Consider the following 25,501-nt stretch of genomic DNA (forward strand, 5'->3'; position numbering starts at 1 on the left):
AGGAGGAAATCTGGGAGAGAGTCTCAGAAACCAAGGACAGAAAGCATTTCTAGAAGGAGAAAGTGCTTCTAGAAAATGTTTCTAGAGGTAGCCACTGATGTCAAGTTTGTCAGACACAATAAGAACCAAAAAAGACCCCCTGGAGTTGACAACCAAAACTTTGACCTTGACAATTCAGAGTTGCTGCCACCAGGGTAGGGGTGACAAGGTGAGTATGGGGAAAGGGGGATAGAGGAAATATCAAGAGGCAGCAAATGCGAACAATTCATCCATGAAGATGAGAAGTGAGGGACAGAGAGGAGAGAGAAGACAGTGGCTGGAGGAGGGCAGGAGAGGATTTTTTCCCCCAGTATAATAGAAGATTCTTGCTCATAGGTAACTGCTGTTATGGGTTTAGTTGTGTAGCCCCCCACCCCAATTCATATGTTAAAGTCCTGACCCCCAGAACCTGAGAATGTGACCTTATTTGGAAATAGCATCATTGCAGATGTAATTAGTTAAGATGGGCCAACCTGGAATAGGGTGACACCAACATGACTGGTGTCCTTATAAAAGGGAAATTTGGAGACAGACATGCACATAGGGAGAACACTGTGTCTAGATGAAGGTAGACATGGGGATGATGAGTCTACAAGCCAAGGAGCACCAAAGATGGCCAGCAAACTGCCAGAAGCTAGCAGAGAGACCTGGAACCGATTCTCCATCACAGCCCTTAGAAGGAACCAACCCACCAACACCTTGATTGTGGACTCCCAGCCTCCGGAGCCACCTAGAGTGTGGTATTTTGTTACAGTAGCTCTAGGCAACTAACATGCCTGCAAATGAAACTTCCCGTTATTTACCTTATAAACTAAGATCCCACCAGGAAGCAGATGGCATGCTCAAGCTGAGTAATTTGTGGACTACTTCATAGAGGAACTAGGCATAAAGGTGTGGCCATGGTATAAGGAAGCTACAAGGTGGCATGCAGTGCCCAGGTGTAGTAAGGGTAGGCCTTGACCACCTCCAAGCCTCGGGCCAGGGGAGGGAGCAGACCTGAAATGGGAAGTGGAGAAGGCCCCAAGACCCTCTGGGCACCTGGCAGGGCAGAAGCTGATGACCCAGTCCCCTCTCCCACTGACCTTCCTGCTGATGTTCTGCACTGGTCAACCAAGCAGGAGCCAGAGAGCAGAGGGCAAGAGAGCTGGTTGATGCAACTCATGGGGTACAGAACGGAGGAGAGAGAGGCAGAGAGTATGGGAGGGGCAAAGGAAAACCCAGCCCAACTCCTTATCACATTTTGAAACCAACAGGACTGTTGCATATTCAAATGTTGAAATGTGAACATGCTAATAAGAAGAACCACTGGACAGGGAGAGGCTACAGCACAAGGTAGCTCATTATAGGGCACCAGTATTTTTGGAGTTATACTTCTCATCGTACATTTCTGCTTCACCTGATGCATACTGAATTCTCAGCACTTTTGAATTAATAAGTAAGCTCATATTTATAGTCTCTGTTTATCCTTTCATCTTTGTTTCATCTTTGGAAATAATCATTGAGAGAGACATTTCCTGCCATCCCCTAACCTCTTGGCCTTTTTTTTTTTCCGAGATGGAGTTTCACTCTGTTGCTCAGGCTGGAGTGCAGTGGCATGATCTCAGCTCACTGTAACCTCTGCCTCCCGGGCTCAAGTGATTCTCGTGCCTCAGCCTCTCAAGTAGCTGGGATTACAGGTGTGCACCACCATGCCTGGCTCATTTTTGTATTTTTAGTAGAGATGGCGTTTCACCATGTCCAGGCTGGTCTTGAACTCGTGAGCTCAAAGCCATTCGCCCACCTTGGCCTCCCAAAATGCTGGGATTACAGGTGTCAGCCACCTCTTGACTTTTTTTTTTTTTTTTTTTGAGATGGAGTCTTGCTCTGTGGCCCAGGCTGGAGTGCAGTGGCCGGATCTCAGCTCACTGCAAGCTCCGCCTCCCGGGTTTACGCCATTCTCCTGCCTCAGCCTCCCGAGTAGCTGGGACTACAGGCGCCCGCCACCTCGCCTGGCTAATTTTTGTTTTTGTATTTTTTAGTAGAGACGGGGTTTCACCGTGTTAGCCAGGATGGTCTTGATCTCCCGACCTCGTGATCCGCCCGTCTCGGCCTCCCAAAGTGCTGGGATTACAGGCTTGAGCCACCGCGCCCGGCCTTGACTTTTTAAGTGACTGAGGTGCACCTCCCTTCTAGAATACCTGTGAGATATGCCAGTGACCAGGAGAATAGGTCTGGTCTAAACTATGGGCTTATACAAAGCAAAGTGACTCCATGAGAAGCTTCTAAATCAAGCTTGTCTAATCCGTGGCCCATGGGCCATGTGTGGCCTAAGACAGCTTGGAATGTGGCCCAACACAAATTCATAAACTTTCTTAAAACATTATGTGATTTTTCTTGCAATTTTTTATTCTTTTTTTAGCTCATCAGCTCTCGTTAGTGTATTTTACGTGTGGCCCAAGACAATTCTTCTTCCAATGTGGCCCAGGGAAGTCAAAAGATTGGACACCCCTGTAAACAGAAGTGTGAACACAGCACAATCGGTAAGAATGATTTCTTTTATCTGTGATTATAAACATTTATTTAACTAAACCTACTACAAAAGACTGTATTATCTAAACTAATACATGTTGGCATGCTATCTTCTCATATGCCTCTATGCTAGATTCAGCCAATGTTCTGTTTTATAATGAATATAATCAATTCATTAAAGAAGTCAGCACTGTCATCATTAATAAGAATAACAAGTCTTTTATAATGAAGGACGATGTTCACATATTCCTAGCAGTTCACCTTTGAGTTTTGCAACCTGAATAATTTTTTAATCCCACAAGGAAGGGCTAGCTTCATGATAGTCTTTTGAGTCCCTGGATTGGGACTCAATGTTTGAGTTGACTCTCAGATGTTTGAGAAGTGGACAGCAATATAGGGAGAAAACTTATGAAGCAATGAGAAAAAGCCATAGATAGCTAAGAACTTTTTTAAAAGTAAAAATAAAAGAGGCAAGAGACAAAATGGAAAGGAAATGTGCAGTACCCAAGCTGTCTTCCAATAAAATGCACTTCTGTGATGACCCATAATCCTTATTGAGTATTTGATTTAATTTAATTTAATTTAATTTTTTATTTTATTTTTATTATTATTTTTTTGAGACAGAGTCTCACTCTGTCACCCAGGCTGGAGTGCAGTGGCTTGATCTCAGCTCACTGCAAGCTCCGCCTCCCGGGTTCACACAATTCTACTACCTCAGGCTCCCGAGTAGCTGGGACTACAGGTGCCCGCCACCACGCCCGGCTAATTTTTTTATATTTTTAGTAGAGACGGGGTTTCACTGTGTTAGCTGGAATGGTCTCGATCTCCTGACCTCGTGATCCGCCCGTCTCAGCCTCCCAAAGTGCTGGGATTACAGGCATGAGCCACCGCGCCCGGCCTAATTTTTTGTTTTTGAGATGAAGTCTCATTGTGTCGCCAGGCTTGAGGGCAGTGGCTCGATCTCGGCTTACCACAACCTCCACCTCCTAAGTTTAAGTGATTCTCCTGCCTCAGCCTCCTGAGTAGCTGGGATTACAGGCACACACCACCACACCCAGCTAATTTTTGAATTTTTAGTAGAGACAGAGTTTCACCATGTTGGCCAGGATGGTCTCGATCTCTTCACCTCGTGATCCACCCACCTCAGCCTCCCAAAGTGCTGGGATTACAGGTGTGAGCCACTGCACCCGGCGAGTATTTAATTTTTTTTTTTTAAGTCACACCCAAATGCTGCAGTGCACAGGAATCTTTTCATTTCTTCCACTCACTTTGGGGACAGACATTCCCTTTGAAGGCTCCTGGTTACCAGGACCATGGGAGCACTGGGGTTTCCTCCCTCATTGCCACTTGTGCAGTTGATATGCTCTTAGTTACAAAGCACCAGACTGCTGCTGCCTCAGTCAATCTGTTTAGCCAAAGGCCTCTGATTTGTTCACATTTACTACAACACATACAGAGGGCTGGAGAATTTTTTTTTTTTTTTTTTTTACTATTGATCTGGTGCTTTAAGAGGGGAAAAAATCTCCTTGGCTGTCTAAACACTATCGATCCCTGCTTGGGAGTCGCAGCAGAAGTGTAGAAAGGGCGTGGATGAATTGAAATTTCATTTCCGACAACTTGTTCCTGTTATTTTTACCCTTTTGGACGGGGAGAAACACGTTGCTGCGGCTTCAGTCAATGTGGTCGATAGCTCCACTGAGAAACTCAACACGGCTTCTGCCAGAGGTTTGGCAATGAGACGTGATGTTGGATTTAGAGCGAATGAAACTGAAGGATGCTTGTGAAAAGTATGAGGTCTTAACACCAGTAGAGGCAGAACAAGTAGCTCTGGGCTCACTACAATCTACAAGGGCTGTGGCTTTGCAGAAAAGCAGGATTGTGGAGACTAATACCAGTCCCATGTAGGAAGGGCCCAGAGTATGCACCAGAAGCTTCCCTGGCCTCTAAGTGCCTTGCTTCGTACTCTTAGCTGGCTTTCTGCAGCAACCATGGGAGAGGTACCCTCTAGCAAAGCTACATTTCAGCCCTCAAAGAAGACTATGATGTTGAGCCCTTATAGGAGGTTGCTCATGTACTGTGCGGGAAAGGACCCATGTAGAAACTGGAGCTGCAGGCCTACGGGGAGCTAGTGGACAGAATGGGCATGCAAGGGTAGGTATCTGCAGCCAATGGCTTTGGGAAGCTCCCTCACCCCTTGAACACACCAAGTAGGAGATGTGGTTTGGTGCCAGCAATACCAGCTTTGTTCTTTTATTAGATGCTCAAAGAATACAGGAAAGAACCAGGCTCCTTCCTCCTAATGGCAACATCTGGCATTTATGTAGCCAGGCACCTTTGATCCTTAAGGATCCCAAAGCACTTTACAAACTGCTGTAGTGCTAATGGCCATAGCAACGATAGTACAGTAAACATGGCCAGATATTCCCCGTACTGGTCCCCTTCTCTCGATTCTGCAGTGTACACACAGTTTTTTCTTCTGGAAGGAAAGATTCCAATTTGGATCTGAGACATCTCTTTTGTTTGTCATTTTTTGCTAAGTTTGTTCAGGACTGCCTTTTTTTTTTTTTTTTTAACAAAAATACTTCACAATCGTTTCTTAATAAACAGTACTTCATTTACATTTTCAATTATCTTATAAGCCCATTTCTGCCCCTCATCCTCATCCCTCCCACTCTAGAGAAAGATGGAAATGTTCTGCTCTCTTGGGAGTCAAGAATCTGCATTGCGGATGAGGTTGCAAATTCAGACACAATAAACAGAATTAAGAAAAACTGAGCTGGCGTTTGACAGAAATTGTAAAATGACACTCAGAAATGTTGCTCTTGTGGAAATTACTGATATTAAAATATAAATCAGTGTCTTGTGTTTCCCATAGCACCAGGGGCTCTATTAGGTTATGCAGTTTGATTGCTGAGCTGAACCTAAGAGACTTGGCAGTTCAGAGCTGAAGTTATCACAAAGCATTTAACCCTTCTTCTGCTGGAGAGCAGGCACCTCTGAGAATGCCAGTTGATAATATCGTCCCCAAAAGGCCTTGCCTTTTTGGTTGAGCCCTTTGAAACCTGGGAGAAGGTGGAGGAGGGCTGGGTTGGCAAGAGCAGATAAAGGAATTTGGAAAATCTTTTCTTAAGCATCTTGTTTCATAGTACCAGCCCAGGGTAACTCAAGAAGCAGAATCTATGTTGGAGTTTATGTTGGAGAGGGCAAAGAAAAAATGCCCATTAAAAATGTCTAAATATTACCCCATTACATTATTTATTTAATCCCCATATCAACCCTGTAAGGTAGGTATTATTGTTCCAGTTGTTTCCAAATGAGGAAACTGAGACTCAGAGAAGTTAACCTGAGTCAAAATGTGAGCCCTGACTCCATGAAGAAGTGGCTGAGGCAGGGAAAAGTATAAGATGAACCTGGAGCATCTTGTACCCAAAAGGAAGGATGCGCTTAAGAATGGGTATTTTTGAAAGGGCCCAGGAACCAACCTGAAAGAGCTCCCGTTGGCCAAAGCTGGAATGTTTGAGCAACAAAATAAATAACAGTATTAGATTATAGCCCATATAATAGATATCCATGAGTTCATAGTGATGTAAACAAAACATTTTTTTTTTTTTTTTTTTTTGAGACGGGGTCTCGCTCTGTCACCCAGGCTGGAGTGCAGTGGCTGGATCTCAGCTCACTGCAAGCTACGCCTCCCGGGTTTACGCCATTCTCCTGCCTCAGCCTCCCGAGTAGCTGGGACTACAGGCGCCAGCCACCTCACCCGGCTAGCTTTTTTTTTGTATTTTTTAGTAGAGACGGGGTTTCACCATGTTAGCCAGGATGAACAAAACATTATTTAAATGGGTGAGAAAGAGCAGCTCTTTCTTACAGAAGAATTCCAGTGAATAAATGTAAAACAAATAAAGGAAAAAGAAGACCCCCATTAGATACTACTGTAGTAATTATTGCAAGTGAGATCCACCTTACTAAAGATAGCAGGTGACAGTTTAAAGAACAACAGGATATTTGTATACTCTCAAAGTATCTCCCTCAAGATATTTATTAATTATAATGGGGAAAAATAATAACTTTATAGTAGATAAACCCAGTAGACACCAGCATAACCAAGTGACCAAGGCCAACGTCATCAGGGATAAGATGCATGGATATCATGTATCCCCTGACATGATACACTAAGAAGGTGTATTATGCATTTGCCCAAAATGCATAGCCTCAATCTCAGCACAGAGAAACATCAGGCACTTTGGGAAGCCAAAGCAGCCAGATCACTTGAGCTCAGGAGTTTGAGACCAGCCTTGGCAAAACCCTGTCTCTACAAAAAAATACAAAAATTAGCCAGGCATGGTGGTAAGTGCCTGTAGCCCCAGCTACTTGGGAGGCTGAAGTGGGAGTATTGCTTGAGCCTGGGAAGTCCAGGTTGTGGTGAGCTGTGATGACACTACTGCACTCCAGCCTGGGCAACAAAGTAAGACCCTATCTCAAAAACAAACAAAAAAATATCAGGCAAATTCAAATTAAGGGGCATTCTATGAAATAACTTTCCAGTACTGTTTAAAAGTGTCCAAGTCATGGAGGACAAGGAAAGACTGAGGAACTATCATAGATTAGTGGAGTCTAAAGACCTAAGACAACTAAATGCAATATGGAATACTGGATCAGATCCTAGAATAGAAAAAGGACATTAGTGAAAAATTGGTGACATACTAAGAAAGTACATAGTTTTGTTCATAGTTTTGGACCCGTGTTAATTTCTTAGTTTTGATCATTGTATCATCATGTAAGATGTTAATACTGGGGAAACTACGGAAAGGGTATACAGGAACTCTCTGTACTATTTTTGCAACTTTTCTGGAAATCTAAAATTATTTCATAAAGGCCTGTGTGTTCCTGTTCTTTCACCAGAATATGTCACTGCTAACTTTGGGGAGAGACAAGGCAAATCACAAACAACCATAATAAAGGCAGATCATTGTGTTAAAAGAGGTATAGGAAAAGGGCTGTAAGGGGGGAAGAGTACACACCTGGCAAGGCTGCTGTGAGGATTAGCTCTGTTATTTTATGTTCAGAACACTGCCTGGCATATAGTAGCTGCCATACAAGAGTTCATGTAACATGTAGTTTAGGGAAGGTGAAAGAAATGGCAATTGGATTGGGTCTTGAAGATGTGTGACTTTTGACAGGCAGAAAGAATATATCTCATAAAGAAAGAAAGAGCAACCAAATGGGAGAATTTGCTCCATGTCAGTCAATGATAATGGCAACAAAGATTAGGTGACTGTGTACTTCAAAATGGGAAATTTTCCAAAATGGCATGGTGGTGGCAGTGGGAGGGCTGAGATGCTCCTCTCTCCCTGACCCTGGCTCTTTCTACTCCATACAGCAAGTGGAGAAGGAGAAAGTGAAAACAAAGAACTGATGTCTCGAGAGAAAACCAAGGCAAGTCGAGGAAGGGAAGGGGCATTTGAGAAACCTATCTGTGGAATCACCAAAGAGCTGGTCAATAATGAAAAGGGGTTCCAAAATGTAGAGTAAAAGCAACTAGTGGAGGTACTAGAAATGGTGAGTGAGTTGTAGAGAGAGATCTCTGAGAGTAACTTAAATAAGGGTGTTTTGTCAGTGTCAGCTTGCATTAGATTCAGGTGTATGAAACAGAAAAATTAAAAACAAAATCATGACTTAAGCAAGATAGATATTGCTCTTTCTATCCAGGGCTGACAATGGTGGTTCCATAGCATTAGGGCCTCATGTTCCAGATGGCTGCTGGAACACCAGGCACTAAATCAGCATTGCAAGCCATTAGAAAGGTGGGAAGAACAAAGAGCTGTGCACTACTTCTCTTTAAGAAGATTTCATGGACGTCTCTACAATACTTCCTTGTATGTCTCGTTGACCAAAACTTAGACACATAATCATACCTAGCTGCAAGAGAGGCTAGGAGATAGTCTTTTAGATGAGTGCCTGGGCATCCCAATAAAATGAACATCTGTTACTAAGGAAAATAAAGAGTATGGATGAATATGGATGTTGGGACAGACAACGAACAGCCTCTGTGAAAGGTAGTAAAGGAGAGAGCCAGGGGGAGAGGTCTTCATCTAGGACAGTGAGTCTCATAAATCCTGGATTCCTTCTCCTGCTCCTCCTGGCCCCTCATTTCTTCTGTCATCCAAAAGCCTTTTTTCTGGGAGGACCCAATTAGCCCTACTTTCTCTCCAGAAGAACCTCAGTCCTGGAATTGGACTATGGCTCAGTCAGTCACATTGGTGTCAAGTTCCTATTCACTGTTACTCTGCAGAACCCCAAACCCTGGCAAAACCATCTCCAACATCATCTCCTCATACCTTCTCCCCCTACTGGTTATGCCCTACACTACCAGGGATTTTCTCCTTTAGAACTGGGTTTGGATTCAAAAGACGAACTCTCTTCATGCCAAAAAGCCTCTGCACATTGGCTGCAATTGTACATTCTGGATAGAAATAATTTAGTATCCAATAAGCATCCCTGTCTGTTCATGGGGCTCACATATTTTTAAAAATAGAGAAAATGTTGAGCACCTTCTCATCATTTCAATAATGAAGAGCTCTAAGATTCATCACACTTTTTTCATTGGTAAGAGATAGAATATTGGAGAAAAATCTAAAGCCCAGCATAAGTAAAGGAAAGACTTATGGCTTAGTATAGGTAAGCCTAAGTTAGTTTGTATTATCCCATAAAGATAGCTTTAATTTTAAACCAAAAAAGCATCTTTCCTTGAAAACCCAGAAACATGTTTTAGATTAGGAAAAACAGATCCTTGATATTCTTCCATCCCGGCCATGAAGGAAAAGGAATAGTCGGTGTTCCTTAGAGCAACAATGTCGCCATAAGGCCAGGAGTCAACCATATACCCAGGCAGTTACCAGTTCCTTGGGGAGGGAGTCAAAATTAGCAATCTGTGATTACGGCATTTGTGTAACCTAATGTGGACAGGTGGTATGTGAAGTACTAACTGATGTGTTTCACATCCTGGCCTGCTCAAACTGCACTTCAAAGAACTTGTTCACTTGTACCCCTTTTCGATCCTCTCTCCAAAACTAAACAAACACCCTCTGAGTTAGGAAAGAGGAGGAATAGGATTATTAGAATGTAAGCAGGAGGATTAGACCCTGGTGAGATCTATGAAATGGGGCAGAAGGGAGGGAAAACAATAGATTCCCAGATAGGTTTAGCAATCCAAGGGCAGAGGGACTTTTGATCAAAACCAGGAAAGTATATATCATGTCCCCTTTCTCTCAGTACCTTTCAAGGTATAATATAGAATGCTGATAGGACAGATCTAAAAGGTGGTCTGAAACCACTCACATGTGGTGTGTGTGTATGTATGTGTGGTGCGTGTCTGCACGTGTTTGTGTCTTCATGGGGAACAGGGAGGAACATCTTCAAAGGATGAGGAAGGGCCAGGCGACCCAAAAGCCCTTAGGATGAGGAAGACACAGGATATAAGGTGATATGATTTGGCTTTGTCATCTTGAATTGTAATCCCACAATCCCCATGTGTTGTGACAGGGAGCTGGTGGGAGGTGACTGAATCATGGGGTGTTTTCCCCCATGCTGTTCTTGTGATAGTGAATGAGTTCTCATGAGATATGATGGTTTTATAAGCGTCTGGCATTTCCCCTGCTGGCACTCATTCTCTCTCCTGCCACCTTGTAAAGAGGTGCTGTCTGCCATGATTGTAAGTTTCCTGAGGCCTCCCCAGCCATGCAGAACTGCGAGTCAATTAAACTTCTTTTTTTTTATAAATTACCCAGTTTTGGTTATTTCCATATAGCAATGTGAGAACAGACTAATATTAATACATGTGGCCTACTGACCAGGACAATGACACCTCAGCATACTCTAGCTGGGAGAGATACCCATGACCATGGACCAGAAGCTTCCCCTGGTGCCAGGATCCAAACTGGGACCTCAGAATCTTAGGCGGACTCTGGACAGGCTTAAAGAGGTTGAGGGAATCATGAACTGTGAGGGAATCATGAACCGATTCATTTTTAACCTGAAAGTCATGGTGCTGTCTCAGAAATAACTAAGATTATGTTTTCTGCCATTTGGTGAAAATGGAGCTTAACAAAAACACTGAGTAATAGAAATATGTATTTTCTCTTTTTGCACACCTAACTTGATACTTGCTGCCTTAGTCACCCGTTTGAGGTGTGGTGTTAGGTGTTTCTTTGGAATCTCCTAAGGTGTGGTGCTCTGAGAGTGGACTGAGGGGAGGCACAAAACATCACTAGAAGCTCTGACCAAGTTTTTGTTTTCACTACAATCACTTTTTTTAGGCACAGCTGTAACCAAGAGAAGGCCTACTTGAAAAAGCAGATGGCAGGAGTTTTGAATACAAGAAAGGAGTTCCCTGGGCAGATGGCAGCAGAAAAAGCATGAAGAAATAAAGGTCTCAACAGAGAGGCAGGAAGCATCTTTGTAAGAACAAAGGTTTGAGAGGAGAGAGACATGAGCAAAGTCCTGGCTTCAGAGAGTCAGTAACCAGGGATCTGGTAGAGAGTCCCTCCCTCTGGGATGAGCCCTTCCTCCACAAAGTATCTGTCCAGCCACACTCCTCAGTCAGACAGCACTGTGAACATTCCCATGAGCATTTCGTAAAGCCTGTGGGGCTCCCCCAAAGCACTCTTCCCTATCCATCTGGCAAACATTACTGTCAAATGCATCAAAAACTTATCATATAACACTTCCAGTTTTTTCATCATAAGCCCTTCCAAACTGCCCGCTGCTATTGTTAATGACTCAAGATTCTGACGTCTCCCTCATGCAACAAACTCCAGCTCTCTTTTTTTCTTCTTACCTTACTTAGTAAATTCAGTATATTTTCATGCAAATATTAGAACCTATGCCTTCTATTTTTCTTCGAAATGTTCTTGGCTCTTGCAACTACAGCTGTGTAACTCCACAGTAGATGAAACCATCACAATCTAGAAAATAAGTTTTCTGTCTTTTGGACAAGATTTCATTTGATTTCAGAATCATCTCCTGACTATCCGGTGGGCTTGCCTGCAAAGAAGTATGATTCTCAAGGATACATTTGTTCTGTTACAACTTTTGTATGGTACTTGGGCTGAGTTCATAGTTCCTCCTACAGAAAGATGTCCATCATGGTAGAGCACTGAATCAGTGAACTTGAAAGCTAGGAAAGACTTCTAAAGGCTATTTATTACAGCTTCCTAGTTTACAGAAGCAGAAATGAAGGTGCAGAGATATGAAGGCCTTTCCAAAGGCCACTACTCCAGTGAGCTGCTGAACCAGGTTCAGAAGCTTGGTGGCCTAGAACCCTGTTTAGTGTTCTTTTATGCCACGCTATTTTTAATCTTCTTGTTTGACTAGTATGGAAGTCGTTTGTGATGTTCGCCAATACAGGCATACCTCGTGTTATTGCTCTTCACTGTACGGTGCTTCACAAATACTGCATTTTTTTTTTTTTTTTTTTTGAGACGGAGTCTCGCTCTGTCGCCCAGGCTGGAGTGCAGTGGCCGGATCTCAGCTCACTGCAAGCTCTGCCTCCCGGGTTTACCGCCATTCTCCTGCCTCAGCCTCCCGAGTAGCTGGGACTACAGGCGCCCTCCACCTCGCCCGGCTAGCTTTTTGTATTTTTTAGTAGAGACGGGGTTTCACCGTGTTAGCCAGGATGGTCTTGATCTCCTGACCTCGTGATCCGCCCGTCTCGGCCTCCCAAAGTGCTGGGATTACAGGCTTGAGCCACCACGCCCGGCCAAATATTGCATTTTTAACAAATAGAAAGTTTGTAGCAATCCTGTATCAAGCAAGTCTAATGGCGCCATTTTTCCAACAGCATGTGCTCCCTTGTGTCCACCTCAGCATTTTTTAGCAATGAAGTATTTTTAATGAAGTTATGCACCTTGTTTTCTTAGACATAATACTATTGCACACTTAGTAGACCACAAGATAGTGTAAACATAAGTTTTCTATGCGATGAGAAACCAAGACATTTGTGTGACTTGCCTCATTATGATATTTGCTTCATTTTGGTGGTCAGAAACCGAACCCACAATCTCTCTGACATATGCCTGTATTTCTTTGGGGAGATAAAGAAAGAAGTTAGGCATGGCCATGTGACTTGTTTGGCTAATGAAATGTGAGCAGAAGCAAAGTGTTTCACTTCCACTTTAAGAACCAGTAGGTGATTCACCAAGTTCCTTTTCTGCTACCATGGCAACAGGTAACATACTAGATAATAGAAGTTCCACCAGCTGAGGACTAGGAGGAGACTGAGGACGATGTGGAGCAGAGCCCCAGCTGACTCATAAAGGACATGTAGCAAGAGTAAAAAATAAACCTTCACAGTTGTAAGCCACTGAGACTTGGGGGTTGTTTGTTGCTACACCACCACCTAGCCTGTCCCCACCAGGTGAGCCTGAACCACACCTCCATTCCCACGACACAGCTCTGTGCGTGAAGACTTCAGAGGGTACACAATGCAGGAAATCAGAATTCAGCTCCATAAAACATTCCAGATTCCACGCATCACGAACATTCTTTCTTCCTCTTGGCTTATATTAGGGATAGGGGATGTGGTTTATTACAAAAGATGAGTATTTTAATAGCTTCTTATTCCTTGAGCTATTCTGCAGGTAAGTTCCTGGTGGAAATTCTTCTATTCTTAGGGTTAAAAACAGAATGAATGAGATAATTTTAATAAGCTCAGTGCATTATGACCTCAAATGCATCATCCTGTACTTACACACACATACATGTGCAAAGACCTTTGGTTTCCTTGGAGGCTTTCTAGCTGGATAAGTCTCAGCACTTCACAGGTTTCCTAACTTTATGAGCATCAACATTATAACAAGCTGATGCTTAAAAAACATCACATCATCAGATATTTCATATGAATAGTTACAAAATTAATGGAAGCTCCTCATAGAGTAGTAAGAGAGCCTTTGTGACCTTGGGTAAGTCACTTAGCCTCTCTGGGCCTCAGTTTCCTTGTCTATAAATGAGGATAGTAGTAGTCCCTGCCTCCCAGGGTTCATGTGAGAATGAAGTTGGGTCATGCACATCATGTCTGGTTCACAGTAAGTACATAATGTTAACTATATCTGAGCCATAGAGTACATAGAAATCCAAAAAGTAAACTCGATTCAGACTTTTTGCTTTCCAAGAAGGGTGAATTCAGAAACTGTTTGGTTCACCAAATAGTGGTTTTCTGGAAAAGATGTAAAACCATGGTCCTACCATCTGGAGGTTTTAACACACTTTTGAAAACACAAACAGATGGGTAGGCAAACGGGTATTGCTAACAGTTCGGGAGAATTTTCCAAACCTCTTGCTGAGGGCCTAGATCCAGCGGGGAAAATCTTTAAAGGGCAGGCTCATTTATACTTTTTCCATCTTAAATACTTGGACTTTTTCAGGTTTATAACAAAGCTCAGAAAATACTAAAGGTTAAAGGAGAACTGAGAGCTGCCAAGGAAATGAAAGATGAGGTAAGGCTCCTAACTCCTCTACATACGTGGAGTTGAATATTCATTACAAGGGACTTTTTTTCATGTTTTATTATTCAAAATTCCAGTAATAAGCATCACAAAATATCATGGACAGAGGTGGGCAGCAGAGCATCGTGTTTAAGAGGCTAGACTTGAGCTGGGTGGGTCTGGGTCCATATCTATCAGCAGTATGATACTGAGTTTTTTGCCTACTTTAAGTTTCCTTTGCTTTATCTAGAAAATATGAATGATGATCACCTATTCCAAAGACTTGGTATGAGGATTAGCAACGGTAGTGCATGTAGAAAGTATTTAATTGATATTAACTATTGTTGCTAACATTCTCTCTTTATCTGGAATGATATGAAGATGGAGTGTCTGATTAGTTTAATCTTTTGGTCAAACTGTGTTTATGGGGTCAGGCGCAGTGACTCAAACCTGTAATCCCAGCACTTTGGGAAGCCAAGGCAGGAGGATCGCTTGAGCCCCAGAGTTTAAGACCAGCTTCGGCAACACGGTAAGACCCCTGTCTCTACAAAAAAAAAAAAAATTAGCCAGGTGTGGTGGCATGCTCTTTTGGTCCCAGCCACTCGGGAGGCTGAGGCAAGTGGATCACTTGAGCCTGAGAGGTTGAAGCTGCAGTGAGCCATGATCACACCAGTGCATTCCAGTTGGGGCGACAAAGACCCTGTCACAAAAACAACGACAACAGCAACAAACTATGTTTATGTATGCCCTACCTTGTTTCAGAAAGGATTTAAGGGGACTGTTTTGATGAGTAAAGGATTGTCCCACGTACCACATGCTTTTTAACAGACCTCCTACCAAGAGGTGAGCAGATTCTGAAACAGGCAGTCCACTCCTTTCCTGCTGCATTACTGGAGCCATACAGAACTTGATACCAGTTCTGTGGGGAACAAGGATCTGGTATGGATTTTCTAGAAGGCTGTTTCTTCATTTAACTTATATCTTTGGATCTCCTTCAATGTGCCAGGCATTCATTGTTCTAGGAGCTGGGAATAAAGCAGTGAACAAAATAGACAAAGATCCCTACTCTCATGGAGCTTACCTTCTTGGTAGAATAATTTCTCAAATGATATGATAGTTAAAAGTCTGTGAAAATTGCCCAGGTGCCAAAAAAAATCAGCTCACGTTCCATAGGTGGCTGATCTCCACCATATGTTATGTGTATCCTACACTGTATACTTATGGCCAATTTTGTTTTTATGGCAAACGCTAATCTGGCCTTCCACAATATGTGTCAGACAGTATTCTAAGTACATTGTATCTACCAATGCATTTAATCATCACAACAACCTTAAGGAAACTATAATTATCTCTATTTTATACATAGGGAAATGTAGCCACAGAAGTTAAATAACTTGTTAATGAATATACAACTGATAAGGGAATCTCTCAGATATCTTTTTTAAATTGTTAATCTAAGTGTGTGTGTGTGTGTGTGTGTGTATGTGTGTTTAGCCTTCTTACATTTCATAATGTTTTCTTTTTTTAATCTTTTTTATTATACTTTAAGTTCTGGGATACATGTGCAGAATGTGCAGATTTGTTACATAGGTATACACCAATTTTTAAAGAATTTAGAACACCATAAAATACAGTCACTCTTCAGTATATGAACATAATTGGTTCTAAATGTTTGTTCACAGGCAAAACCTTGTATAAGTACCCATTCATTTCCATCATAAGTAGTGCAAGAACTGTAATATTTCTATAAATGGAAAAGTCAACTGGTAATCAAGTCAGTAATATCAATAATAGTGTTTAAAATTACTGCAGATAACTGTAAACTCTACTATTACACAAGTAAAATGTAAAAATTCCTGAATCAATGTTAGTTTTTAAGGTTTCGTGATTCTTAAGGCATGACTCTCACCATAAATTGAATGGTTGTGATATTAGTGGTGGTTAAAAGTGGTTTCCCATTGATTATTGAAGATTTGTCCTTATCCTCAGACAAATAAGATAATATCCCAAAGATGATGACCTTTATGGTGTTATTGGTTGAATCCTAAATTACTCTGGATTTTCATGTTGAAATGCCAAATCCCTGGGAATGCTGCCATTTTGAATCTTTGCAGTGCTCTTGGGCTCTGAAAATGCTACTGAATCACGAGCTTCAATTTAACATTAGCTTCCCCCAAGAAGAAGCTTGAGACTGTCAGTACTTGGAAACCTAGAGCAAAATGTCTTCTCCTGTTTTGAAATATATGTTTGAGATACCATGCTTTTTGACAAAAGACCCATTTAATCAATACAGAAAATTTGCTTCAGTAAATAACCTATTTTCTAATAGTTATCATGAATATGGTAGCCACTGCAGTATCAGCACTCATCATTTTGCCTGTGGGTTGATAGCTGCTGCTGCTGTCATATGTTTCAAAGCCGAGTGACCAGGTTCCAACCTTATATAAGAGAAAACAGGTAACTAAGTACATAACTTATGTAAATGAAAACTCACCTGGCAGTGGAGACTTGTGATTTCAGCCATTGTTAATGACTTCAGATCCAGGACCAGGACAGGATCAGATGGTGCCTGAGGGTCAACATTATGACTCTCGGTTCATCTCATGCCCCAGTAATGGTTACAGAGCTATGATTGATGAAATGTCAGATTAAATCTATCCCTATTGCATGTTGATACTCAAAAGGCATCTGCCTGGGATTTAGCCTTCATAAAGTAGATAGGATTGTAAATAGTTTACAGCTAATATCTCTGTGAGATACTAGCAAGAAATTAGGTTTACTGAGACCCCAGAAACATTGGCTTTTCTGGGGTTCTGAGGTGAGCACAGCCTTTTCTAATAACTCCCTATAATTAAAAATTGAACATGGTTCTGGAAATCACCTGATGACTCTCCCAGCATTTTTACTCCTTTTCTGATGCATCAAAACCTCTTTATAATTTGGTTTCCAGGAGTGAATGGTTAAGTTTTGTTTTCAAAAGTGAATTTCACTTGACATCCATCAAAACATATTTGTTATTCAACTGGTTTAAGGAATGTTCAAAGAAAGATGATTTATTCCAAACCTTGTTTCATGAATGAAGACATTTTCTCAGAGACTCTGAGCCAATGCTAAATGTACAAATTAGATGAGATCATCTACATTGAAGATCCAATTCTGAACTTCTGGTGGTGCAAAAGAATTGGGCTATCAGGCCTTCTACTCAGAGGACATCCAAAACTGGAGGAAGAAAGGATATTTTTATTGGCCTGAGAGAGAGCACTTAACTTTTAATTTAGAGAAACTCAAGTGTGTATCATTGGTATTTTGTTAGTGAGCCTTCAGTGTACTAGTCTCCATGGGGAACAATCTGCTGTCAGGGTCCCTGCCTTAAGACACTTATATTCAGCACCAAGGCAAGAGTATAGGGTATTTTTGGCTCTCTTGTGGAGCAGGCATCTTGTTGTCACCTAAATTGCTCGTAGATGCCAAAGAAAGACAGTCGTGTGGCTAGAGTGAAGAGGTTCCTTAGGGTCCCACTTCCTGGAGAGGCTCCATACCCTATTCCCAGTGTGGTAACCACAGGAAAGGGATCCAAAGCACCAGAATCAAACTACCACTCTTTATCGAGTTAAGCATTTTGTTTCCAAGTTAGAAAACAGTGTCTGTACACCGTTTTTTAAGGCCACTCTACACATACTCTCTTAAGAGAGTCCCTGGTAATTGTCTTAATGGTAATTACATGCTTAGGACAGTTGACATCCACTGTTATTTTTCTGGAAGTAAGGAACGAAGGATGGGAGCAAGAGAGGAGGAGGGAGAGTTTTGAGATAATGAAATCCTTTTAATGACAGAGCCATGCCGTTAACCTAATTAAACTGTAAAGTGGTTTAAAAAAATCCAGGTACTAAATGGAAATGAAGAAATAAATCAGCAGAGACAGCAGCAGTTCTGGGAAACCTTCTGAATTCTGAATACTCTGACATTGCAATGTCCGATTCTCGCCGTTGTCCTCCGGCCCCCCTCGGCCTTGTGTAGGGGTCCTTTAAACTGACCTGTCCAGTAAGGCTTGATTTACGATGCCCATATCAGGTCTCCAGTTCCTCTGGGAATGTATGTTATGCAGCTCATATATTTCAAAAGACAAACCAGTCAGTCGGATATGATGGCACAGCACCAGCTACAGGGTCAGGAAGAACGTGCTCTCCTGGCCCTACTACTAACCAGATGTGAGACCTTGGGCACTGTGGCTTAGTTTCCTTCACTATTTCTATGCACCTGTCCCCTGCCTACTGCGCACTTTTGCAGCTGTAACTCTCTTAGAAGAATTGTCTTTAGACTACTGAAGTCACTGCCTACAGGGGCAGAGAGCTGGAAGTTCTTAGTTGCTTATAACCCATGGGATGGCCATTGGCCATTGACTGACTGATGCTGAGTTTGACAGCCCAGCTTTCACTGACACCAGTCAGGACAGACTCTAAGGTGTAGCTTATATTCCAGAGTTTCCTATATGAGCAGGCTAAAATTACTGCCCACAGGATTCTCTGAAAATGTACCTGTACTTGGTTTTTACCCCTTCCCTATTCTGCTTCCCCTTCTTCCATGCTGGTTTTTCTTGGGAGTGTTTCTTTAATAGATGCCATGAATCCTCACTTAAGAACCCTCTTGGTAATCTAACCTAAGAGATAGGTACTGTATTAGTCCATTTTCACACTGCTATAAAGAACTACTGGAGGCTGAGTAATTTATCAGGAAAGGAGGTTTAACTGATTCACAGTTCCACATAGCTGGGGAGGCCTCGGGAAACTTACAATCATAGCAGAAGACAAAGGGGAAGCAAGGCACATCTTACATGGCAGCAGGAGAGAGATAGTGAGGGGAAGTGCCACACTTTTAAACTTGTAAGAACTCACTCACTATTATAAGAACAGCATGGGAGAAACCACCCCCATGACCCAATCACCTCCCACCAGGTCCCTCCCTCAACATGTGAGGATTACAATTTGAGATGAGATGTGGGTGGGGACACGGAGCCAAACCATGTACTTACCATGAAAGAACCAGCCTCAGTTCCTAGATTTAAAACTCAGCAGCAGTAACACCTGTGCTCATGAGCGTTGTAGAAAACCAGCACAGTGACAGAACTGAAGCACTACACAGGTTCACACAGGACTTCTTCCTCATTCCTTTTCACACCATTACCACCCACAACTCTGGGAGTGGAGGTGGCATCCTGGTGTGATAAAGCCCCACCCTCCTACAGCAGCTCTGCACCCGCACCCCCACCCAAGTTACTATGCACCACACACTCTATTTATATCTCAATCACTACTTTCCATCCCCATCTAGCAACAATTAGCTAATTCTTTTCACTCATAATCAAAGACAGAACTTAGCCACCAGCCCAGGGATCTCACTTTTGTTCCCATTGTGAATGCCTCTAAAGAAAAGCACTGTTGGGAGGCTGAGGTGGGCAGATCACGAGGTCAGGAGATCATGACCATCCTGGCTAACATGGTGAAACCCCATCTCTACTGAAACTATAAAAAAAAATTAACCTGGAGTGGTGGCGGGTGCCTGTAGTCCCAGATACTCGGGAGGCTGAGGCAGGAGAATGGCATGAACCCGGGAGGCGGAGCTTGCAGTGAGCAAAGATTGTGCCACTGCACTCCAGCCTGGGTGACAAAGCGAGACTCTATCTCAAAAAAAAAAAAAAGAAAAGCACTGGGTTTATAGGTGAGGGAGATCTTTTGGTAGTTTAGTGGGTAGAAGAGAAAGGTAAGAGACTTCAGAATCCCATATCAAGCCCATCATGGATTCACTATACTTGTCTTGACAAGTTCATTTGACATCTCAATATGTTCATCAGTGGCAGAGCCATTAATATTTATAGACAGTCCACTAGGTGCCTAGAATTATTCTAGGCACTGACTTCCTCTTGAAAAACAGGGGAATTGTCTGTGGTGCACCCTCAGCAGTGTGGTGAAGATTAATTAATATAAATCAGTAATTGTCTGAATAATGCAGAGCGCTCAGACACCTGGCAATTGGAAACTGTGTAAATGTTACACAGGATGAGTAATAACAGCTAACGGTTGATGGACAAATTTCCAGCAAATTTCAAGTCTCTGTCAACCTGTTAAGTGAACGAAAGCAAGCACTTTCTTGATAGCTTATAATTGATGCTTTTGTTTTTCTGGCTGCCTAGGCGGGGGAGAGAGACAGAGAAGTGAGCAGCCTGAACAGCAAGCTGTTAAACCTGCAAGTTGACATCAAGAATCTGCACGATGTCTGCAAGAGACAGAGGAAGACCTTGCAGGACAATCAGCTCTGCATGGAGGAGGCAATGAACAGCAGCCACGTAAGGGACTTGGCAGCGGCCGCTCACCCATGCTCCCTCGACTTCTGCCTCTGTTCCCTTGGGCGGGAATAATAGAAAGTTCTTCCATTGTTCATTCAAGAGTACTTATTGAGCAAGCAATGAGAGAGAATTAAGAGAATTAACCACGCACACCCCAACACACACACACACGGAAAATGCCATTGCTGCCTTCAGGATTTTTCCATCTATCTCCAAGGTCATGTACATCCTAGGCACAATGTTTTCCTTATCGGGCCTTTCACACCTGTATTTACAGCCCATTGCCCTGAAAATATCAGATCATAGTGATACAAGGGGAGCAGCATCTGCTATGGATCTCAGACAAACTTCTAAGTCAACCATGAAAATAAAAACCATCGCACCTGCTCCAAGGTATCAGTGTGCATCGGAATAGCAAGGGATCTTTATTGCCGCACCTGTGTCTTACTGCCTGTAAGCTTTTCTTCTGGATGCAGGAACCTGATAATAGGACGAGCTCAGTTTCTCAAGAGTTAATGCCTCTAGAAGCAACCTTCAAGCAATGTCAGATGAGGAGATGGTAGATTACATCTCCCACCTTCCTTTCTCCCTCGTCAGAGGTAACCCAAGGCATGCTGTCTCACAGACTTCCTCAATGCACCTGAGCCCAGTTGCTCACAGTGGTACCTGGCTTGATGACACACCTTTTTTTTTTAACCCAATGTTGTTGTTGTTGTTGTTGTTGTTACATGAGTAAGTTCTTTAGCGGTGATTTGTGAGATTTTGGTCCACCCATCACCCAAGCAGTATACGCTGAATCCAATTTGTAGTCTTTTATCCCTCACCACCCCCCAACCCTTCCCCAGAGTCCCCAGAGTTCATTGTTTCACTCTTATGCTTTTGCATCCTCATAGCATAGCTCCCACTTATAAGTGAGAGCATATGATGTTTGGTTTCCCATTCCTGAGTTACTTCACTTGGAATAATAGTCTCCAATTCCATCCAGGTTGCTGCGAATGCCATGAATTCACTCCTTTTTATGGCTAAGTAGCATTCCGTTGTATATATACACCACATGCAAAAATATGGAACCAGCCAAATGCCCATCAATCAATGAGTGGACACACCTTTTATCTGCTTCCTTCCCTTCCTTCAGTCTCCCACTCCCCAGCCAGAGTTTACTAAGACCACCTCCCACAGCAACTACTACTTGACCCTCAGTTCCTTGTCACAGAGCCTGCTTTCAGGGCCGTCCAAGCCAAGACACTCAGTAGCACTGATCCTACGCATGTGTGAACATGCGGACCTCCTGGCATGAGCATCTTTCTTGAGACTGATTTTGGACTAATACTTATCTAGAGTCTAGGCTGTTCGTCAGCTGAGGTAATTTCATTTCAACCTGAGGTTTGCTTTCTTTGGAAGCTCTAAATCTAAGGTCTTTAAGTCAGTCTCTAAATTTATCCACACAAGCTGGGGAGCCAGCTGGGAGATATTTTCCCACAGTTCTCTAAACATTTTGGGTTTCCAAGAATTCTTTACTTGTGGTCTTCATTTCCATTTAGTGACTTGAGTTCTTGGTAAACAGAAAGCAGGTCCTGGCTGCACAGACCTGTTGCTGGACACCCAAAGTTAGCCGCTGGGAGGCTGTGAAGCCACCACTGTGTTCTTCACTGTTTGTGGTCAAGGATCTGGCCTCTTTTCATTGCGTCTATAAGAGTTCTCCCAGAACTTACCGCCTCACTATTGAAACCACAAATTGTTCCTCTGCAATGCCCTAGAAATACTACCAACAAAGCATTTCTACTTCATCTTCTAAGCATTGCTTTCCTCAGGAAGTCACAAATAGAGAAAAATCCACTGGTTTCCTAAATGGATCTCAGGAAGAAGATTATCATAATTTACTTCTTTCTAAATATTAACATTTTAGGATATTTTCACCATTGCTGTCATGAGTTTACTTATTCCCCCAGTCAGGAAAAGCCATGTGGCTTATAAATGTACCTGGCAACTTGGAAGGAGAAAGGTATTAAATTGCATTTTATTATTCTAATTGCCCAGAAGAAGGTCTAACAGCTTGAAACAAGCTTTAAAGCGGGCTCTTTTTTCCCCTAGCACTTAGTGCAGAATTTAAATAGCAGACTACGCATACCAATACACAATTAGATGTAGACTTACACTCATCCGCCCAGAAAATCCCTTTAAGATCTGCCTTCCACATGGAAATGTAATATGGGAACAAAAGGGAAACCAGGAATTTCTGAAATTCTGACTACTGTCTAACAAGGAGCTGGGGAAACAAGCAGGAGGTCAGAGTTTACAACCACAATTATGCAAAAAGATTAAAATATTACATTAGATGTTATGTATAACAAAAGGAGTGGCAGGGAAGGGGTGAGTGATATGACCTTGCAAATCAAAACTGCGTTATGCTCCCAATCCCAGGAACAGAGCAGGAAATAGGGTGAAGCAAATGGGGTGGCTAAGGTGCAAAATTCATGGGCACAAGCTCTTTAGGTGCCAACCTGCACGTGCTCCACCCTGAGACTGAGTGCCTCCTTAAAATTTGCATCTCACTTGCCTCACCATAGTCCTGGGCCTGCCCAGGAATCAAAAGAGAATCTCAATTAAAGTGAAAGGAGAAAAGAACAGCAGAGATATCATAATAAAATGATCAAACCAGAAAAGAAAGGGCGTTTTGAGCAATTTTCCCAGGCTCCATTCCCTGATGGTGGCATAGCGTGCATGCCCTGATATTCAGTAGAGCTCAGATTGCCAAACTCATCTGTGAAGTGTACAGAGGACACTATTTTTAGCATAAAGCTATATAAGGCGAGTTTGATTCCTGCGGATAAAAGTAATTTGTTGAAGATGTAAAGTTAGTAGAATCTTGATGGGCATTATTATACAGTATCATTTTGAATCATTGGGAATGGAAGAAAAATATTTCACTGAATCTTCTAAATGCAATGTGAAATCCTGGATTGGATATTGGAACAGAGAAAACACATTAGTGGAAAAACTGGTGAAATCCAATAAAGTATAGTTCATAGTAATCTTCCAACATTAATTTCTTAGTTTAGACAAATGTACCCAGTTATTTAAGAAGTTTGCCTTAGGGAAAGCTCTATGAAGAACATATGGGAACTCTCTGGGCTACTTTTGCAGTTTTTCTGTAAATCAAAAATTATTCTAAAATACTTTTTTTTAAGTGAATCTCAGGCAAGCAGAAGTCACTAGTGAGAAGAATATCAACATCAGAAAGATGCATCTAAAATTCATGTCACTTAAACATACAGTTCTCTGTTCTACTAGTACAAGGAAGTACAAGAAATGCAATTTGTAGAAGACATAAAAAGTAACAGATAAGTCCGGGCGCGGTGGCTCACGCCTGTAATCCCAGCACTTTGGGAGGCTGAGGCGGGTGGATCACCTGAGGTCAGGAGTTCGAGACCAGCCTGGCCAACATGGCGAAACCCCGTCTCTACTAAAAATGCAAAACTTAGCCAGGAATGGTAGCAGGTGCCTATAATCCCAGCCAGTCGGGAGGCTGAGGCAGGAGAATCACTTGCATCCAGGGCACAGAGGTTGCAGTGAGCTGAGAGCGTGCCACTTCACTCCAGCCTCAGCAACACAGTGAGACTCCATCTCAAAAAAAAAAAAAAAAAAAAAAAAGCAGCTAAACCTATCCAGTGATATAAGGCTAAACTAGAGTTCAAAGGAAATATCTCACTTACCTCAAAGTTAGGAAGAGAAGTTCATGACAATGACTGAAAAAGTAAGTTAGTTAGTCCTCATCTGTGCTAATGGTTGCTGCTGCTACCTTGTGAACAAGGAGAAACTGATTCAAAAGCCAAATAACCCCTCATGCAATTCAGCTGAAAGTTTGCAGACTTCCTATGTTGTTCTATGCACCTCAACACCAAGAATACCTATCACAAATTTAATAGATCATGCTGTATCAAAAGGTCAAATATGAAGCACTTAGAATTTTTCAGCTATACAAATGTATTCTCTGGTTCTGCTGTGGCCCAGACAGTGTTAACTTCTTTTTTCTATCGTGGATTTTGGTCCCCTCCCCAGGAAATTAATTCAGTTTGATGTATCCAAGTCTTAAGTTTCTTAATAAAGAAAAAAATCTCCATTAAAAAAAGATAGTGAGACTTTTTGGTTCTTAAATGAAAAAAAAAAAAATCATTAGGGATTCAGTTATCTGAACAATGCCAACCTAGTCAGCGCAAACTAGAACAGGGAACAAAATGGTTAAAAAGTATTTTGAAAAGCCAGCTTTAGGCAAATCAGCAGGGCCTGATGACATACTTCGAAGAGTACTTAAGGAATTGGCAGGTGTTATTACATAGCTGCTAGTGATTATTTTTGAGAACTCAAAAGGATAAAGAAAGTCCCTGTAGACTGAAAAAGGGTAAATGAAGTGCTCATCTTTTTAAAAAGGGAAAAAGGACAATCCTGGTAATTATAGACCTGTCAGCTTAACTTCAGTACAAGGAAAATACAGAACTTAACATCAATCAATTAGCATCAACTTGAAAAGCACAAAGTATTGGGTGGAAACCAACGTGACTTTTCAAAAGGCAAATCATGCCAGGCCAATTAATTTCCTTCTGTGATCAAGTGGCCACATAGGCAAGGAAGGAGCAATAGCTATAATCTCTTTGACCACAAGTAGGGCTGAAAGGTTGACTAAATATGGGAACAGGTTCCTGTGGACAGCCAGGAGTCCCCATCTTTTCAAGCAGCTGAGACCTGGATAGAAATCCAGCTGAGAAACCTGGTAGACCAGATGGCCTCCAGAATCACCTCTCACTCCAGATGGTCATTTTAAGAACCAGTCTCACCTCTGTAAGAACTAGTCTTTCAACATGCTTATTTTCTTCAGATCTCAGTTTAAAAGTCAAAGAAGACTCTAATAAAATATCTGCGTCTTCATTAGAAAGAATGTTTAAAAAAAAAAGACAAAGAAGCAATAGGAAATAAGTTGGTGCCTTTGAGATACTGCTCTTCAGCACATTTGTAAGTGAAGTGTAGGCTTAATCCATAGTGTGTCATTTTCTATTCCTTTAGAATTTAGAAAAATAAACTTTTGAATGCATAAGGATAAATAAGTAGAAATTTAATAGGTCTCAAATAAGTCTAGGCA

General features: G+C 42.2%; 1 protein-coding gene across 2 annotated transcripts in view; it reads left to right on the forward strand.

Annotated features, from left to right (window-relative positions):
* The first annotated feature begins 12,786 nt into the window (after positions 1–12,786).
* PMFBP1 (polyamine modulated factor 1 binding protein 1) overlaps positions 12,787–25,501 on the forward strand; it is a 55,337-nt gene continuing 42,622 nt past the window's right edge. Inside the window, exons 1-4 of one of the 2 annotated variants that reach the window (XM_011961709.1) lie at positions 12,787–12,961; positions 13,968–14,039; positions 20,215–20,367; positions 20,645–20,760. Coding sequence is in view for 1 of the 2 variants with exons in the window: in XM_011961703.1 (XP_011817093.1) it covers positions 14,028–14,039; positions 20,215–20,367 (165 nt within the window). In the remaining variant the exon portion in view is untranslated. Of the gene's footprint in view, positions 12,962–12,982; positions 13,185–13,967; positions 14,040–20,214; positions 20,368–20,644; positions 20,761–25,501 lie in introns of those variants that run through there. The other variant, XM_011961703.1, reaches the window with a different exon arrangement.

Source organism: Colobus angolensis, unplaced genomic scaffold (genome assembly GCF_000951035.1).
Source record: "Colobus angolensis palliatus isolate OR3802 unplaced genomic scaffold, Cang.pa_1.0 Scaffold116, whole genome shotgun sequence".
Classification (NCBI taxonomy): domain Eukaryota; kingdom Metazoa; phylum Chordata; class Mammalia; order Primates; family Cercopithecidae; genus Colobus; species Colobus angolensis.